Source organism: Pristiophorus japonicus, chromosome 7, assembly GCF_044704955.1.
Source record: "Pristiophorus japonicus isolate sPriJap1 chromosome 7, sPriJap1.hap1, whole genome shotgun sequence".
NCBI classification, from domain to species: domain Eukaryota; kingdom Metazoa; phylum Chordata; class Chondrichthyes; family Pristiophoridae; genus Pristiophorus; species Pristiophorus japonicus.
Genome location: NC_091983.1, coordinates 218,167,801 through 218,187,067, shown reverse-complemented (window position 1 = coordinate 218,187,067; position 19,267 = coordinate 218,167,801). Strand labels below are relative to the sequence as shown.

General features: G+C 46.1%; 1 protein-coding gene across 1 annotated transcript in view; it reads left to right on the top strand.

The window, feature by feature from the left end:
* LOC139266669 (serine/threonine-protein kinase MRCK alpha-like) overlaps nucleotides 1-19,267 on the top strand; it is a 550,926-nt gene that overhangs the window by 380,838 nt on the left and 150,821 nt on the right. The window contains exons 6-8 of the mRNA XM_070884257.1: nucleotides 9,326-9,355; nucleotides 12,143-12,266; nucleotides 17,876-18,003. Coding sequence (XP_070740358.1) covers nucleotides 9,326-9,355; nucleotides 12,143-12,266; nucleotides 17,876-18,003 — 282 coding nt within the window. The remainder of the gene's footprint in view (nucleotides 1-9,325; nucleotides 9,356-12,142; nucleotides 12,267-17,875; nucleotides 18,004-19,267) is intronic.

Genomic DNA, 19,267 nt, shown 5'->3' with positions numbered 1-19,267 from the left:
TGAGGGACACAGGTGAAAGAGAATTACCCCGGGCCATATTAAAGTACCACTGCCCTCCATGCAGTAGTGCCTGGGGCGACGGGGGAGAGAGAGAGATGATGAGTGGATTTGACCATCCCCTGGTCTGACAGTGTTGCGCAGTGGCTGTGGACTGGTGCATGCTGAGGCAGCTGTGCGCATGAGGCAGCAGCTGTGCCTGCTCTCCTGATGGTATTTGCCCACTTGTCTAAAACAATCAATCACTGAGATTCACTTGCTCATTTTTGCATAGCCCAGATATCTCCATCAATTAAACAGCCGCTTTGAAGTGACTGCCATATTTCACAGTATTCATAAGGTATGTTTCGAAACACACACCTCAGGAAAGGGTGAAAGTGCCTGAGGAGATTTGATAGCTGTATCCTCCCCAGACCATTTAAATTACACTAATTGTATTGGACACAAAACTGTGGTTGTCTTTCAGAAAATAAATCTTTCCTGAAATGCCTGCTTTTGGTAATCGCTGGTAACCTATCAAAGGCCGACTGGCCGCCCACACTATACCCGAAAGGCTTCCCTCCCCTCTCTCTTACCTCTCCTGCTGCTGCTGTCCGAGCATCTGTTGCACTTACCTATGCCAATTTCCTTACCTGCACCGATTTCCTTAACTCCAGAAGGGTTTTCCTACAGAGGCCACATATGCTGGCCTAAGAAGAACTGGAATAACTCTCAGCTGGCCAAACTTGCCTAAATGGTCAGAATTGGCGCGGGTGGCAGGTTACGCCCCTTTTGGCTGAAAAAAAAACGTACCTAAAAAAAATCGTAACTAACTGAGTTATGCTGGTGCAAATTGATCGGGGAAACTGTGGTTTCTTAATTTGGGCCAAAAAAAGCGGCCTGCATCAAAAAAACGCCGCAAATCACTGGGGGAAATTGAGCCCATTAAATCTATCTTGGGTTCAGTTCAGTGCTTCTGCCACTGAAACTCAATGCGCGGGTCTCGAGCACCTGGTAGCAACCTTCAAGCAAACTTGCCAGATTTACTAAGCCTTGCAGCCGGGAGCACCCTTTCTGTACCAGCTATTCCGCGTTTCCTACATTACGACAGTGACTACATTCCAAAAGTACTTCATTGGCTGTAAAGCGCTTCGAGATGTCCAGTGGTCGTGAAAGGTGCTATGTAAATCCAAATCTTTCTTCCTTTGTGTATTAAACAGAGGCTACGTTATTCTACTGAGCCAATATAGGCCAGGAAGGTCCCAGATTCAATTGCTACTCTGTTGAGTTAGTGAGGGCAGCAGTGAGGATTCTACAATTGGGCCCCAGCAGTCTGCAACAATGGGCCATCAGCTAGCAAGCATCAGCAACAAGTCTAAAGTCAAGGACATCCCACTGGATTAGGCAACATTGCAGCCCCTGCCACCCCTGGTCTGTGCCTGCACCTCATCTCATTAGGTGCTCTGTTTATACCAGTAAGAAAGGTCTTGCATTTATATACCACCTTTCATCGAAACATAGAGACATAGAAACATAGAAAATAGGTGCAGGAGTAGGCCATTCGGCCCTTCGAGCCTGCACCACCATTCAGTATGATCATGCAACTTCAGTACCCCACTCTCACCTTCTTTCCATACCCCTTGATCCCTTTAGCCATAAGGGTCACATCTAACTCCCTTTTGAATATATTTAACAAACTGGTCTCAGCAACTTTCTGTGATAGAGAATTCCACAGCTTCACAGTTCTCTGAATGAAGAAGTTTCTCCTCATCTCGGTCCTAAATGGCTTACCCTTTATCCTTAGACTGTGACCCCTGGTTCTGGACTTCCCCAACATCAGGAACATTCTTCCTGCATCTAACCTGTCCAATCCCGTCAGAATTTTATGTTTCTATGAGATCCCCTCTCATTCTTCTAAATTCCAGTGAATTTTAGCCTGGTCGATCCAGTCTTCCTTCATATGTCAGTCTGCCATCCCGGGAATCAGTCTGTGAACCTTCGTAGCACTCCCTCAATAGCAAGGATGTCCTTCCTCAGATTAGGAGACCAAAACTGAACACAATATTCAAGGTGTGGCCTCACCAAAGTCCTGTACAACTGTAGTAGGACCTCCCTGCTCCTATACTCAAATCCTCTCGCTATGAAGGCCAACATGCCATTTGCTTTCTTAACCACCTGCTGTACCTGCATGCCTACTTTCAATGACTGATGTACCATGACACCCAGGTCTCGTTGCACCTCCCCTTTTCCTAATCTGTCACCATTCAGATATTCTGCCTTCCTGTTTTTGCCACCAAAGTGGATAACCTCACATTTATCTACATTATACTGCATCTGTCATGCATTTTCCCACTCACCTAACTTGTCCAAGTTACCCTGCAGCCTCTTGGCATCCTCCTCACAGCTCACACCGCCACCCAGCTTAGTGTAATCTGCAAACTTGGAGATATTACATTCAATTCCTTCATCTAAATCAGCACTGAGCCCTGTGGCATCCCACTAGTCACTGCCTGCCATTCTGAAAAGGACCCGTTTATCCCGACTCTCTGCTTCCTGTCTGCCAACCAGTTCCCTATCCATGTCAGTACATTACCCCCAATACCATGTGCTTTAATTTTGCACACCAATCTCTTGTGCGGCACCTTGTCAAAAGCCTTTTGAAAGTCCTCAAGACGTCCCAGTGCACTTTACAGTCAGTGAAGTACCTTTTTTTTTTGAAGCGTTGTCACTGTTGTAATGTAAGAAACGCAGCAGCCAATTTACACATAGCAAAGTCCCAGAAGGCCGTGTGAGTAATTTGAATAATAAAAGTTAGATTGAAGGGCTAAATTGATGAGTGGATTGTAGCCTAGTTCCACCGAGGTCTCTGTTTAGTCACAGCTCCGTCTGTTCTCAATTACAGCATTTCTTACATTTTTATGGAGCTCATATTTCTGAGTGGTTTGTGATTTTATTGGTATTTTGTTTTGTGAAGCTTCCATCTCCTTCATTTTTAATTAGAATCCCTACGGTTCCCCCTTGACTGCATAACCGTGCAGCTGAGGGCGGAAGCCCACAACTTTCTCCCACCCAGGCTGCCAGTCAGTGGCAAGGAGAGCCACCGAGTGTCCAGGCAAGACCATATCCGCTCTCATCTTCCCTTCTTTTGCTGACTGTCACCACTCAGCTTCCCCCGTGACATCGCTCCAACCGGGATCTGATTCCCGGTCCCGGTTCCATCCCAATAGTTACGCAAGGTCATTGCTGCCAGCTTAACATAAGAACAGGAGGAGGCCATTCAGACCCTCAAACCTGTTCTGCCGTTCAATTAGATCATGGCTGATCTGTACCTTAACTCCATCTTCCCGCCTCAGTTCTGTAACCCTTAATACCCTAACCGATCAAAAAGCTATCCATTTCAGTTTTGACATTTTTCAGCTGACCCCCAGCCTCAGCCCCTTTTTGAGGGAGAGAGTTTTCCATATTTCCACTACCCTTTGTGTGAAGCAGTGCTTCGTGACTTCATCCCTGAAATGCCTGGCTCTAATTTTAAGGTTATGTCTTCAAGGCAGAATCAAGTGGAGAGCTGCGAGATGGTGTCGGAGAGGGAGTCAGCTTCTTTCATAATGGCTGCTGACAGAAAAGTTTCCTGTCGGCCCAGGAATGGGGCATCTGACTCCCTTTGGAGGTCCAAAGAGACTTAGAGTCCATGTTCGCAGATCACTAAACTGAGTAGTCAAGTACAAAAAAATACTCAAATAGGCTAATGGAATGTTGGCCTTTATATCGAGAGGCCTAGAATATAAAGGGAAGGAAGTTTTGCAACAGCACCCCATCTGCCACCTTCAACATTCAGTCCCTCCACCACCAGTGCACTGTGGCTGCAGTGTGTACCATCTACAAGATGCACTGCAGCAACTCGCCAAGGCTTCTTTGGCAGCATCTCCCAAACCCACGACCTCTACTACCTAGAAAGGACAAGGGTAGCAGGCGCATGGGAACACAGTCACCTGCAAGTTCCCCTCCGAGTTACACACCATATTGGAAATATATCGCTGTTCCTTCATCGTCGCTGGGTCAAAATCCTGGAACTCCCTCCCTAACAGCACTGTGGGAGTACCTTCACCACACGGACTGCATCGGTTCAAGAAGGCGGCTCACCACCACCTTCTCAAGGGCAATTAGGGATGGGCAATAATCCTTACCGACGCCTGCATCCCACAACCAGACCTGTTAAGACCACAGTTCTGGGCACCACATCTGAGAAAGGATATATTGGAAGGATGCAGTGCAGAGTCACCAGAATGTTACATAAGAACATAAGAATTAGGAACAGGAGTAGGCCATCTAGCCCCTCGAGCCTGCTCCGCCATTCAACAAGATCATGGCTGATCTGGCCGTGGACTCAGCTCCACTTACCCACCCGCTCCCCGTAACCCTTAATTCCCTTATTGGTTAAAAATCTATCTATCTGTGACTTGAATACATTCAATGAGCTAGCCTCAACTGCTTCCTTGGGCAGAGAATTCCACAGATTCACAACCCTCTGGGAGAAGAAATTCCTTCTCAACTCGGTGTTAAATTGGCTCCCCCGTATTTTGAGGCTGTGCCCCTAGTTCTAGTCTCCCCGACCAGTGGAAACAACCTCCCCATTACCAGGGCTCCAAAGGTTAAATTATGAGGAGAGGTTACATAAACTAGGCTTGTATTCTTTGGAATGTTAAAGGGTAATTTGATGGAGATTTTTAGGATTTTGAAAGGAATTGCTAGGGTCGGGAGAAATTTTTATGCTGGTGGGGACATCTAGGACAAGGGAACATAACCTTAAAATCAGAGCTAGGTCATTCAGAAAGGAAGTTGGGAAACACTTCTTCATACAAAGGGTGACAGAAGTGTGAAACCCTCTCACAAAAAGCAGTAGATGCTAGCTCGATTTAATAATTTTAAACCTGATTCTTGCTAGCCAAGAGTATTAAGGGATGTGGAGCCAAGGTGGGTGGCTGGAGTTTGATTACAGATCAGCCATGATCTCATTGAATGTTCCTTAGCTGAGGCGAGTTTCCTGGCTGTGGGTGGGGAAGGGCAGTGGATGAAAGTATTTGTAATTATTTAGCTGCTCTCGGGTGCAGAAGGTTGCTATTGGCTGCAGCACTCATGGATGCTGCAGGGAAAATGAGCCAGGATTCAGCTAGAATTGCTATTCAGTAACTGGAGGGTGAGGATGGGATCATACTCGGCTCGGATATCGTTACACAGTGTAATATGCTGGCCGACACTCACTGTCTGGTCATGTATGAAGAACGGCCTCTTGGACAATGTACCAAGATGCTGCCAGTGCCTGTGGAACGGTGCCCCAGTGTGAAGCAGCACCTTCCCGGGAAGAAGGGAGGACATTTTTGGGGGGAGGCAGGGAAGGGAGTGAAAACTGGATTGACTGTTTTAGCCTCCTCACTGCAGCAGCTAACGACACTCTCATGTAGCGCACCACAGAGCGGACAACGTTCATGTGGGAACAGTTCCGGGTTTTGTGTGCTGTTTGTTCTTGCTAGCCCACAACTCTCTCTCTAAGGAGCAACAAAACCAAGCAGCAGTATCTGCAGCTCAGGTTTGACTGCAGTGGCAACAAGCAACAGTAACAGCCCCAGTGTTTGAGCTGGGGAGGTGAAGGCAGCAGTTTCCCCTGTTCGACAAGCTGGTGTTTGATCAACAGCTGATTCTCTCTACAGCTGAGCTGAAGATTGTCGATTTTTTTTGTCGTTGCCTGTTCAGCCACACCATGGATTACAGCCTGCATTGGAGGATTTGGAAATGTATTTAACAATGATTCCTGCTGTAAGAGCAGATGGTAAATTGCACTATTCCTAAACTGCAAATGTAATTGTGCTCAGGGGGAGAGGCGGGGCCAAAAATACCAAGGTTTTATTTCCAACCACCGCCAAGTTTCTCTGCTAAAGGAAGTAAGTCCTGCTGGAGTTTGGTTGTATGGGAGCAGTTCACTCAAGTGATCATTTTCATGTGGGAGTGCAGACAGTGAATGTGGAGAGGGCTGGCGGGGAGAGAATATTACAGCTGAGAATATTACTGTCCTCGTTCGACAAAACATGCTTTCCGGGGCTCACGCTCAGAGCGATATCCTGCCCTTCCTCTCCCTACCCAGGCAATGTTGAGTCCCTGACTCTGCCCCGGCTGAGATCAGCTATCTTGACACATCATCATCATCATAGGCAGTCTCTCGGAATCGAGGGGGACTTGCTTCCACTCCCAAAGTGAGTTCTTTGATGGCTGAACAGTACGATACGAGAGCCACAGACCCTGTTACAGGTGGGACAGACATTTGTCGGGGGAAGGGGTTCGGTGGCGCTAGTTTGCCTGCGCCTGGCCTCTTCATGCTCCTTGTGTCGAGACTCAGTGAGCTCAACGCCCTCCCGGATGCACTTTCTCCACCTCGGGCGGTCTGCGGCCAGAGTCTCCCAGGTGTCAGTGGTGATGTCGTACTTTGCCAGGGAGGCTTTGAGGCTGTCCTTATAACGTTTCCGCTGTCCTCCTTTGTCTCGTTTACCATGAAGGAGCTCCTCATAAAGCATTTGCGTATCTGTCTTACGTACTATGAGGCCTGCCCAGTGAAGCTGATCGAGTGGTCAGTGCTTCAATACTGAGGATGTTGGCCTGGTCGAGGACAGTGATGTTGGTGCGTCTGTCCTCCCAGGGGATTTACAGGATCTTGCGGAGACATCGTTGGTGATATACCTCCAGCGACTTGAGGTGCCTTCTGTACATCGTCCATGCCTCAGACCCTCAGGAGGGCAGGTATTACTACAACCCTGTAGACTATGAGTTTGGTGGTAGATTTGAGGGCCCGATCTTCGAACACTCTTTCCCATAGACGGCTGAAGGCTGCGCTGGCGCACTGGAGGCGATGCTGAATCTCCGTATCAATGTTGTTGATAAGAGGCTCCCGAGATATGGGAAATGGTCCACATTGTCCAGGGCCGCGCTGTGGTTCTTGATGATTGGAGGGCAGTGCTGTGCGGCGAGGACAGGCTGGTGGAGGACCTTTGTCTTACAGGTGTTAAGCGTAAGGCCCATGCTTTCATATGCCTCAGTGAATACATTGACTATATCCTGGAGTTCAGCCTCTGAATGTGCACAGACGCAGGCGTCGTCCGTATACTGCAGCTCAACGACAGAGGTTGGGGTGATCTTAGACCTGGCCTGGAGGCGGTGTAGGTTAAACAGCTTCCCACAGACCACGGATGTAACCCATGAGTCTCCTGGCCTGTATAGCTCAGTACCACACCACGGGGTGCAGTTAGTCACTGACCAGTCGGGCGGTGTGATAATGTTTTCCTACCCGTCGACTTCCTTCATTTCACTATTTGTTCTGGAATTCCCTCCCTAAACCTCTCTCCTTTAAAACCCACCTATTTGACTGGATCAGTTCCTATCGAGTGGAGGGTAGCCAATGTAACCCCACTTTTTAAAAAAGGAGGGAGAGAGAAAACAGGGAATTACAGACCGGTCAGCCTGACATCGGTAGTGGGTAAAATGATGGAATCAATTATTAAGGATGTCATAGCAGTGCATTTGGAAAGAGGTAATATGATAGGTCCAAGTCAGCATGGATTTGTGAAAGGGAAATCATGCTTGACAAATCTTCTGGAATTTTTTGAGGATGTTTCCAGTAGAGTGGACAAGGGAGAACCAGTTGATGTGGTATATTTGGACTTTCAGAAGGCTTTCGACAAGGTCCCACACAAGATATTAATGTGCAAAGTTAAAGCACATGGGATTGGGGGTAGTGTGCTGACATGGATTGAGAACTGGTTGTCCGACAGGAAGCAAAGAGTAGGAGTAAATGGGGACTTTTCAGAATGGCAGGCAGTGACTAGTGGGGTACCGCAAGGTTCTGTGCTGGGGCCCCAGCTGTTTACACTGTACATTAATGATTTAGACGAGGGGATTAAATGTAGTATCTCCAAATTTGCGGATGACACTAAGTTGGGTGGCAGTGTGAGCTGCAAGGAGGATTCTATGAGGCTGCAGAGCGACTTGGATAGGTTAGGTGAGTGGGCAAATGCATGGCAGATGAAGTATAATGTGGATAAATGTGAGGTTATCCACTTTGGTGGTAAAAACAGAGAGACAGACTATTATCTGAATGGTGACAGATTAGGAAAAGGGGAGGTGCAAAGAGACCTGGGTGTCATGGTACATCAGTCATTGAAGGTTGGCATGCAGGTACAGCAGGCGGTTAAGAAAGCAAATGGCATGTTGGCCTTCATAGCGAGGGGATTTGAGTACAAGGGCAGGGAGGTGTTGCTACAATTGTACAGGGCCTTGGTGAGGCCACACCTGGAGTATAGTGTACAGTTTTGGTCTCCTAACCTGAGGAAGGACATTCTTGCTATTGAGGGAGTGCAGCGAAGGTTCACCAGACTGATTCCCGGGATGGCGGGACTGACCTATCAAGAAAGACTGGATCAACTGGGCTTGTATTCACTGGAGTTCAGAAGAATGAGAGGGGACCTCATAGAAACGTTTAAAATTCTGACGGGGTTAGACAGGTTAGATGCAGGAAGAATGTTCCCAATGTTGGGGAAGTCCAGAACCAGGGGACACAGTCTAAGGATAAGGGGTAAGCCATTTAGGACCGAGATGAGGAGGAATTTCTTCACCCAGAGAGTGGTGAACCTGTGGAATTCTCTACCACAGAAAGTTGTTGAGGCCAATTCACTAAATATATTCAAAAAGGAGTTAGATGAAGTCCTTACTACTAGGGGAATCAAGGGGTATGGTGAGAAAGCAGGAATGGGGTACTGAAGTTGCATGTTCAGCCATGAACTCATTGAATGGCGGTGCAGGCTAGAAGGGCCGAATGGCCTACTCCTGCACCTATTTTCTATGTTTCTATGTTTCTATGACCAAGTAGTTGGTCACCAGTCCTAATATCTCCTTATGTGGCTCGGTGTCAATTTTTATCTGATAAAATCGTTCCTGTGAAGCGCCTTGGGACATTTCAGGAGGCATTTTATAAATGTAATAATATTTGGAGTGTCACTGTGGGACGCTAGCTTCAAGCCACAGAGATCTGATTTGTATATCAGCCAATATTACCGATCTCGCAGATCGGTATTTCAGAGGGGGTTGTGCCATGTGGACCCAAGTACTTCTGCACAAGGACCCTGGGCCTCAGAGTCCCTGTCAGCCATCTCCTAACAGTAACTTTCAGAGGATTTGGAGTAGATTGTTGGCCGGCCTGGGGTAAAATGTGGAGAGGGCCAGGGGAGTGGGGACATGTTCTTTATTTTAAAACAAAAAACACTCTTTGTATGTGTGTTTAACTTTACGAATTTCTGCGTTTTCCTTTCAGACCTCCGAGGCCCTTCCGATTTCCCCGAAGGTGAGTGGCTTAGGTTAAGAGCACTAGCATTGCTGGCAAAGGTGCCTTGTACAGAGCCCTAAACTAACAGGGGATCCCACCCGTCTCCAGCCTGAGACCCAGGGTTGGCTGTGCAGGGCAGTGTTCGCTATGCCTTGGGTCTGATCAACTGGTGATATTCTGAGCTGGCAACTGTAGAAAGCATCAAATTAGCCTGCACAAGTCACAGTACATAAAAACAGAAAATGCTGGAAATGCTCAGCAGGTCGGCAGCATCTGTGGAGAGAGAAACAGAGTTAATGTTTCAGGTCGATGACCTTTCGCTTTCCAGTGCTCACAAAAGGTCATCGACCTGAAACGTTAACTCTGTTTCTCTCTCTCCATCTGAGTCTTTCCAGCATTTTCCGTTTTATTTCAGATTTCCAACATCTGCAATATTTTGTTCTTGTTCACTTCACGGTATGATGGTTGTTGGGAGGAGTTGGAGTTTATGCACTCCTGGTCTCCCACCATTAAGTGTCACAGTCACTCTAACATGCTGCATGATTCTGTATTTACGAAGAATGCGAAAGACACTCATCCGGCGAATGTGATGATTGAATCCAGTATTTTGCATAGAAACCTGTAGGTGACAAGGTCACAGTAACAGCATTACTGTACACTCGAGAACAATTGTGCAGTCTGAGGGCAATAGTTTCTCCAATATTCTGAGAACAATCGATTTTTATTTTATTACCCTTCGGCCAAAAGTAGTGTTTATTTCCAGCCACGGCCGAACCTGACATCCACATCCATGCCTCTGACACTAGTTGCTGGATAACCACAATGAGAACCCTGGCCAATTTATTGCCCCACCCCCAACACCACCCTTAGCTGGGACTGGTTAACTCAGCACAGACAGGGGAATTGAGCCTGGGCCTTCAGTGTAGTTCAGCTACTCACTGTCTTAACCCGCCGAGCTACCGAGAGCGATAGGATCAGGAATAAGCTATTCAGCCCATTGAGCCGACTCCACCAATATGTTAGCATTCCACTTTCCTGCCCCTCTCCATTACCCATACTTACCATGCATTGGCCTCTATTTTGAAGGCCCCAGTTGTTTCTCCATGTAGCTGTTTCTTTTGATTACACTACATTTCTTTGTGTGACATGCTTCAGTGATAAAGTTGGTGGTTTGCGCTTGTTCAGTCTGCTATCATGTCGTAGGAAGTTCAAGTGTCCAAGTAGTGAAGAAGCACTCTAAACAAAGGACTGTCAACCTTGCTTTTTTTTTTCCCTTGGGTGGGTTCCACAGACACTGAACAGAGCCAAGTGCTCTCTGAAAGGAAATTCCTGCCTCAGCAGGACCCAGAGCTCATAGTTGTACCTCTGCCAGCCTGTATGCGTAGCCTAATAACAGTCTGACATGCTCTCTGGTTCCATCGCTAACATTATGTGCTGAAACCTGGAGCAAGTGGTCTTAAATACTGAAAGATTATTCTGCAGTTGGGCACGATAAATCTGCCAGGTAATTCACAACGCGCACATTCAAGGCGCATCCGTCTTAATTGGGAAACCTGGTTGAAAGGCCGTCCCATAGTGCAGGACACCAGCAAGGTTGAAGAGCAGGAGAGAAGGTACCGATCATGAAATAGTGGTCACGCTTCGGGTTTTAAAAGCCTGTAGATTATGGAAGAAAGGAAAGGCTGATGGAGAGTTTGAGGTCCTAACAACAAATGTGTTATTTGGGAGATGGTGTAGTGAATCTTGATTTCAGCGTAATGAGTGTGCAATTAGGCAGGAAGGTTTTGCAAGATGGTGTATTTATAGCATAGGAACAAAAGGAGAGAGGCTAGTTCAAAAGAATTGGACAAACGGGAGATTGTAATGGAGACTGGAGGGAAGGAGTGCTAGTTAGTTGCCAAATTCAAAGCGATTTTGATTTTGAGAGATTATTTTTTACCCCACCCTTCCATTTCTGGCCGTGCCCATTGCCACGCAGCAATCCTTCAATGCTATCCCGAGGTAACACGATTGAGTTGGGTAGGTTAATGTGGCATTGCAGGAGTGAATCCCTGTCCCATGAATTCACGGTGCAGGGCATCAGTGGATTGTAACTCAGAAACTAGTGTGGGCAATATCAGCAGCTTCATGGTTAATGATTTCCTTTGACTGCTATTGTAGCAACTGAAAATAAACTGGTTGATGTCAAAATAGCGCCCTATGGACCTGTTCAACACATGTCCGCTAATGCCATTGGGAATTTTGAAGCTGATAAAAAGCACGAAATGAGAAGAGGCCATTCGGCCCATCGAGCTCGCTTCTTCCACAGACCATGTACTCTGTCCAACCCCGTTAATCTACTGGGGAATTAATCCCTGATCTACAAGGGTAATCAAGCAAAACTCATCCTTCCTCTTATCTCTCACAATCCAACCCTGACCTCATCAAGCAACTTCCCCCGGCCTAGCAGCAGACCGGCATCACACCCGTAGAGTATTTGACGATCCCAATCTAACTCGACCATTTCCAGTCCCTTGTCTCTTCCTCTTCAACACATTTGTTAACTTCACTGTTGAAGTTCACACGTGGAGAACGACCACACGGAGGGCTGCCAGCCCTTGGAACTGGTAATCCAACCTTCAGTAGATGGCGCTTTTAAAAACAAATGTATGCATAGGGTTTCCCGCGGTGCATGGGGGTTCAAATTGTACAAAATTGGCTCAAATTCCGGCCTACAGAGTTAGATATTTTTACTGTTTTATTGCAAGAAATGGAAACGTCATATTGTAGACTGTGTAACGTGCCGGTGGTGTTTCCTTCACACAGCTACGCAGCTCTGATTGCTGACTGGCCGGTGGTGGTCCTGGGGCTGTGCACGGTGCTGATAGTGATCTGTGCACTGGTGGGAATCCTGGTACCAGACCTTCCAGACTTCTCCGACCCACTGCTGGTGAGTGATCTTCGCTCCACTATGGAGAATTTTGGCTATGAGGAAAGACTGGAGATGCTGGGTCTGTTTTCTTTGGAAAAGAGGAGACTGAGGGGAGACCTGATTGAGATGTATAAAATTATGAGGGTCCTGGATAGAGTGGATAGGAAGGACCTGTTTCCTTTAGCAGAGAGGTCATGAACCAGGGGGCATAGATTTAAAGTAATTGGGGGGAGGTTTAGAGGTGATATGAGGGGAAATGTCTTCACCCAGAGGGTGGTGAGGGTCTGGAGCTCACTGTCTGAAAGGGTGGTAGAGGCAGAAACCCTCACCACATTTAAAAAAATACTTGGATGTGCACCTGAAGTGCTGTAACCTACAGGGATACGGACCAAGAGCTGGAAAGTGGGATTAGGCTGGATAGCTCTTGGTAGGCCGGCGCGGACACGATGGGCCGAAATGGCCTCCTTCCGTGCTGTAAATTTCTCTGATTCTATGAGTGACTCAAGCTGCATCCAATTCTCCAGATCAATGCAAACTTATGCCCTTGAACATAGCTCTGTAACTTCTGCAAAAGTTCAAGGCCAGAATTCACTGGCTTGCCTTTTGTTTTATTACCTCTTCGACGGGAGTCGAACTGTTGTCAATTCTTCTGCACATTTGAAAGTGAAATGGTTCTGATTTCTTGTAAAAGATCCCAACCTGCAGAATTAGAATATTCCACGTCACGTCCTTGGAAGTTCTTCTCTCCTCTTCACCGGAAGGTGTCGACTTGGGGCATGGTTCTACATGCACCAGGCACTGTGGCCTTCCTTAGGACTATCTGGCCAATCCACGTTGGTTGGCCATGGTGGGGAGATCAGGTAACTCCACACACCACACACTGGCATCGAACCTGGGACTTTACATAGAAATGACACTGAGATAGGCCGTTCGCCCAATCAGTCCTCGTTGGTGTTTATCCTTCATGAGCAATAGTCCTGATCCCTTGTGCTCAATCTGTTCCATATCCCTTTGTTTCCCTTTCCTCTCGCCCCCTGTCTAACTTTTCTTAAATGTTAACATGGTCCCTGCTTCGGTCACAAACTCACTGTTTAATAACAAATATGTTTATTCTGCTCTCTGCCCTAAAATAAAAATGTAATTGTTTTTCTATGTCAGGTGTTCTAGACAACTGAACCTCTGGAACATGTCTGTTTCAATCTACTCTCCCTAACCCTTCATAATTTAAAGCACTTCTATCATATTACCACATAATGTCCTTTGTTTCAGAAAAAACAGCCCCAATTTTTCAAGTCTTCATTTGTAATTCCTCATACCAGGCAGCATCCTCATGAATCTGCGATGTAAAGAAAGAAAGACTTGCATTTATATAGTGCCTTTCACGGCTACCAAACGTCTCAAAGCACTTTACAATCAATTAAGTACTTTTGAAGTGTAGTCACCCTTGTAATGTGAGAAATGTATTCAATGTTCCCTCTTTTTTTGGGGGGGTGCGGCCCATTCAATGCTTTGCGCATGAGTAAAACTTACCATTGAAAAAGCCAGTCCCAGACTGGCAGGATCTGCACAGCTTACAGGGAACGTTGACTGCATGCACACTATTGACTCAACATCCTTCCTATAATGTGGAACCCAAAACTGCACACAGGAATCCAACTGTGGTCTTCCTAAAGTAAATTCAGCATTACATCTTGGCTTTATATTCTTTACCTCTTGCCATAAAACCAAGTGTTCCATTAATTTTTTATATGGCCTAATCACTTGAGGTACTGCTTTCAATGTCGAATGAACTTGAAACTCCAAATCCCTCTGTTCCTCCTGATCCAGCCTTTCCCCCATTCAAAGTTTTCATTTATGTACCTCCTCAGATTTACTAACATTGAATTCTATCTGCCACTATTTTCCCCATTGGTCCTCTATTATTTGCTATGCCTCCTATTTTAGTATCATCTGCAAATTTGGACACCATCTCCTCTCGCTCTATATGCAAATCTTTGGTGTTCACAGCGATCCCAAACCAGAATCCTGAGGAACATCACCGTCCACTTCCAGCCACTCTATGAAACTATTCTTAACTCTCACTCCCTGTTTGTTCCTTTGGGACCAGTTTTTAATCCAGTTTGCCACCCTACCCCTAATTCCATACCCCTTAATCTTCTCCAGTAGTCTCTTGTATGGTACCTTTTCAGAGGCTTTCTGAAAGTGCATATACACCACATCCACCGAATTCCCCCATTCACCACCTCTGTTATCTCATCAAAGAACTGTCAGTTTATTCCTAGTCGGTTTAGCCAAGGACTGCACCTGGAGACATGCGGGGTGGAGTGGCAGGGGATTTCTGAGCCAGGCAGACTGGAAAAGTACAGGACATTTACCTGAGTAAATTTGTTGTTTAAATTTTCCCCCACCTCTAAACATCCTTTGGTTTAATGTATAAAATATATAAACAAGTCTCTCTTAAGTTATGATAAACAGTTGTTATTTTCTGGAGTGCACTGCCTGGAAGGGTGGTGAAAGCAGATTCAACAGTTACTTTCAAAAGTGCATTGCACAAATACTTCTTCAAGGGGAAAAAATTGCGATGATACGGGGAAAGAACAGGGGAGTGGGCTTACACAGGCAAGGTGGGCTGAATGGCCTCCTTCTGTGCTGTGTCATTCTATATAAGCTCCCCCTGCAATTGAGCAAGTTTACCACCGCGCAGCTGAACTTAGCCGAGATGGTAGGAAAGGCTTTATTATAAAGAGTCCACGCCATCCCAGGAGTACGGAAGGGAATATCAGCCAGGGCTGCTGCTATCCACGGAGTCCGACTAGAGCGTGAACATCCGGGGAGGAGGAGAGAAAACAAAGCATTGTCGGCAGTGTAGATGGAAGTATAAAATTACAAAGGGATATCGGCAGATTAAGTGAATGGGCAAAACTGTGGCAAATGGGATTTAATGCAGGCAAATGTGAGGTCATCCACTTTGAACCTAAAAAGGATAGAACAGGGTAATTTCTAAATGGTGAAAAGCTAAAAACAGTGGATGTCCAAATAAACTTGGGAGTCCAGTTACGTAGATCACTAAAATCTGGTACAGAAAATAATCAAAAAGGCTAATGGAATGCTGGCCTTTATATCTAGAGGACTAGAATACAAGGCAGTCGAAGTTATGCTGCAGCTAAACAAAGCCCGAGTTAGATTCACGCCTGTGAGTAGTTCTGTTAGCACTACACTTTAGGAAGGATATATTGACCTTGGAGAGTGCAGCATAGGTTTACCAGAATGATACCCGGACTTCTAGGGTTAAGTTGTGGAGAGATTAGACAAATATGGTGGTATTCCCTAGAATTTAGTGGGTTAAGGGGCGATCTGATTCAAAGTTTTCAAGATATTAAGGGGTAGATAGAGAGAAAGTATTTCCACAGGTTGGGGATTCTAGGACTCGAGAGCATAGTCTCAAAATTAGAGCCAGACCTTTCAGGAGTGAAATTAGGAAACCAAAGGGTGGGGTAGAAGTTTGGAGCACTCTTCCGCAAACGGCAATTGATGCTCAATCAATTGTTCATTTTAATTTTAAATCGGAGATTGATCGCTTTCTGTTAACCAAAGGCATTCAGGGATATGGGCCAAAAGCGGGTATATGGAGTCAGGTCACAGATCAGTCATGATCTCATTGAAGAGATGAGCCAAGAGGGGCAGACGCAGTCTAACTTGTAAATAGTTGTTAGTGGGATCGGTCAAAGATCCAATCTCGCCCACTGCAGGGCGTGAGTGGGGCAACCTGCAGCTTAGCATCGAACGCTGAGTAATTAAAATTCTCTCACTCCAGTTCCAGTGGCTAGACTACATTGTGATGATGTATTTAGCAACAGCTGATGGCACTAATGGCAAGTTAGGTCACAGCTGGATAAACACTGAGGATTATATTCTGTTAATCCAGTTGCTGTTAGCAGCACTGCTTGTTCATATCCTCGCTGGAGTCAAACTTCACGGTTTCTCGCAGAGGAGGGTTTTTTTGCACAAAGGTCTCGCTGTTTGGACAACGTTAAACTGAGGGCACACCGGCCTGTTCCCAACATACGCTCAAAATCCCATGGCAGAATCCACAAAAGAACAGGGAATTATTGCTGTGCTCTGGCCAACATGCCCCTCAACCGACGCTGCCAAAAACCAACTTAACGTGTCATTCTTCCCATAGCTTTTGTGGGAGGTTGTTGCGCACAAAGCGGGCATCTTATTTATTTGCCCACATGTCATGTCGCTGCACTTGAGAGGAACTCGCTGTATGTGAATCACTTTAGACGGATAGGGGGAAACTCTTTCCACTGGCAGGAGAATCGATAACCAGAAAGCACACATTTAAAATAATTGCCAAAAGTAGTCGAGGAGAGATAAAGAGAAATTATTTTACAAGCAGCAAGTTGTTAGGTTGTGGAATGCGCTGTTTGAAATGAAGGTGGAAGCAGATTCATTAGTGACTTTCAAAAGGGAATTGGATCTCTACTTGAAAAGGAAAACTTTGCGGGGCTATGGGGAAAGAGCAGAGAAGTGGGAACAATTTTCAAAAAGCCGGCACAGGCACGATGGGCCGAATGGTCTCCATCTGTGCTGTACGATTCCATAATTCTGGTGAGCTGTGGACTGTGAACGGTCTTGCAATGTTTCTGAGATGTAATGGGGTCCTTCTACTCTCATCTCCTAACAAGCAATTCTAAAGCAAAAAAACGCAGCAAGGGGTTGCTTTGTGCATCGATAAGCTTCCCCTAATGTGGGTGATAATTCAATGTAACACATTTCCTCCTTTTGAAGAGCCTATTCTGTGCTGTTTATGGTATAGATCGCCATCTACAGGACACGAGGTAGGGTGCAGCAGGCGGAAACACATTGCAACTAGCTAGTTGCACAGGAGGATGTTGTCCAACCTCTAGTTTGTAGATATTTCCTACAAACTAGGTAGTTGTGTGGAGGGGACGGGGAAGCCACCAGTTTCATGAATTGTTTTGCTTGTAACTCCTAGCCAAGAATAATTTAAATGTGCTGTAGATTTCCTCAAGTAATTGTTCCCTTGATGGCTACGTGCAATACTAGCATCACTTATTCCCAGGTTTATTCTAGGCCGCTGCTCATTAGCTGGTCTTGGACAGTGTGGGAGCAGGAGCTCGACAGTTGGCTGAAACGCCTCAGGGTATGGAGGGGGGGGAATTGGCCCACGGTGACGGTTACATGACCCCTGTGTGTGTGTGTATGCGGACACTGATGGAAACTGACTGGGGCTTGGCGGTGGTGCAGTCCATGGTCAAATAGCCTCACACATACTCAGAAATCCATAGAAATTAAAACAGAGAGATGGGCCATTTAGTCCATGTTGGTGTTTATCCGCGCTCCCCGAGCAGTAGTCCTAATCCCATGTGATTGCTCCACAAGATGGTAACTTAGGTGAGGGAGCAAAGGGCAGCCGGGCCCACATTTCCCCCCGGCAGCATCAGCAAGTAGTCAGTGTCAGGTAAAGGGTGGAAGAAAAAAATGAAACGTGTTGAAAAAGTTGGTTGGTGTGCAACAGTAGCGCATGGGTTAGTATCTCTGGGGGAGGGGAGAAACACTTCCTGTCAATAAGGTGGTGACCTGCTGTGAAATGCTTACAGGGGTTTGAACCCAGAGGGACAGCAATTGGTCAGAGATTGGTCACCTGGAACAACATGGTGAAAAACACTGGGTATCAAGCAATGCTGGCAAACTATCCTTTCAAATACGCAGAGGAGCAAGCCAAGAGGTGAGTTCTATAACGCAGTAAGTACTCTATGTAAAAAATATGTGTATTCAGGCCAGGGCAGTGGGGCTAGGGGAATCCGTCCGGAGTTTTTTTGGTGCCACAGGAACAGTTTGGGATGCGGGAAAAATATGTTGCAACAGAACGCTTCAACTTGAAACATGTTGAAAGGGCACAGTTCGGAGTGAGTGAGGATTTCTGGTGAACTGATACTTTTTTTCCAAATGTGTGTTTTACATAAGAACATAAGAAATAGGAGCAGGCATAGGCCATACGGCCCCTCGAGCATGCTCTGCCATTTAATATGATCATGGCTGATCCGATCATGGACTCAGATCCACTTCCCTGCCCGCTCCCCATAACCCCTTATTCCTTTATCGGTTAAGAAACTGTCTATCTCTGTCTTAAATTTATTCAAAGCCCCAGCTTCCACAGTTCTCTGAGGCAGAATAATTCCACAGATTTACAACCCTCTAAGAGAAGAAATTCCTGCTCATCTCAGTTTTAAATGGGCGGCCCCTTATTCTGAGACTATGCCCCCTAGTTCTAGTCTCCCCTATCAGTGGAAACATCTGCATTACCTTGTCAAGCCCTCTCATAATCTTATTCGTTTCAATAAGATCACCTCTTATTCTTCTGAATTCCAGTGAGTAGAGACCCAACCTACTCAACCTTTCCTCATAAGTCAACCCCCCCATCTCTGGAATCAACCTAGTGAATCTTCTCTGAACTACCTCCAAAGCAAGTATATCCTTTCTTAAATATGAAAACCAAAACTGTACGCAGTATTCCAGGTGTGGCCTCACCAGTACCCTGTATAACTGTAGCAAGACTTCCCTGCTTTTATACTCCATCCCCCTTTGCAATAAAGGCCAAGATTCCATTGGCCTTCCTGATCACTTGCTGTACCTGCATACTATCCTTTTGTGTTTCATGCACAAGTACCCCCATGTCCTGCTGTATTGCAGCACTTCGCAATCTTTCTCCATTTAAATAATAAGTTGCTCTTTGATTTTTTTCTGCCAAAGTGCATAACCTCACACTTTCCAACATTATATTCCACCATCCAAATTCTTGCTCACTCACTTAGCCTATCTTATATCCTTTTGCAGATTTTTTGTGTATTCCTCACACATTGCTTTTCTTCCCATCTTTGTATCGTCAACAAACTTGGCTACTCAGTTCCTTCTTCCAAGCCGTTAATATAGATTTTAAATAGTTGGGGTCCCAGCACTGATCCCTGCGGCACCCCACTAGTTACTGATTG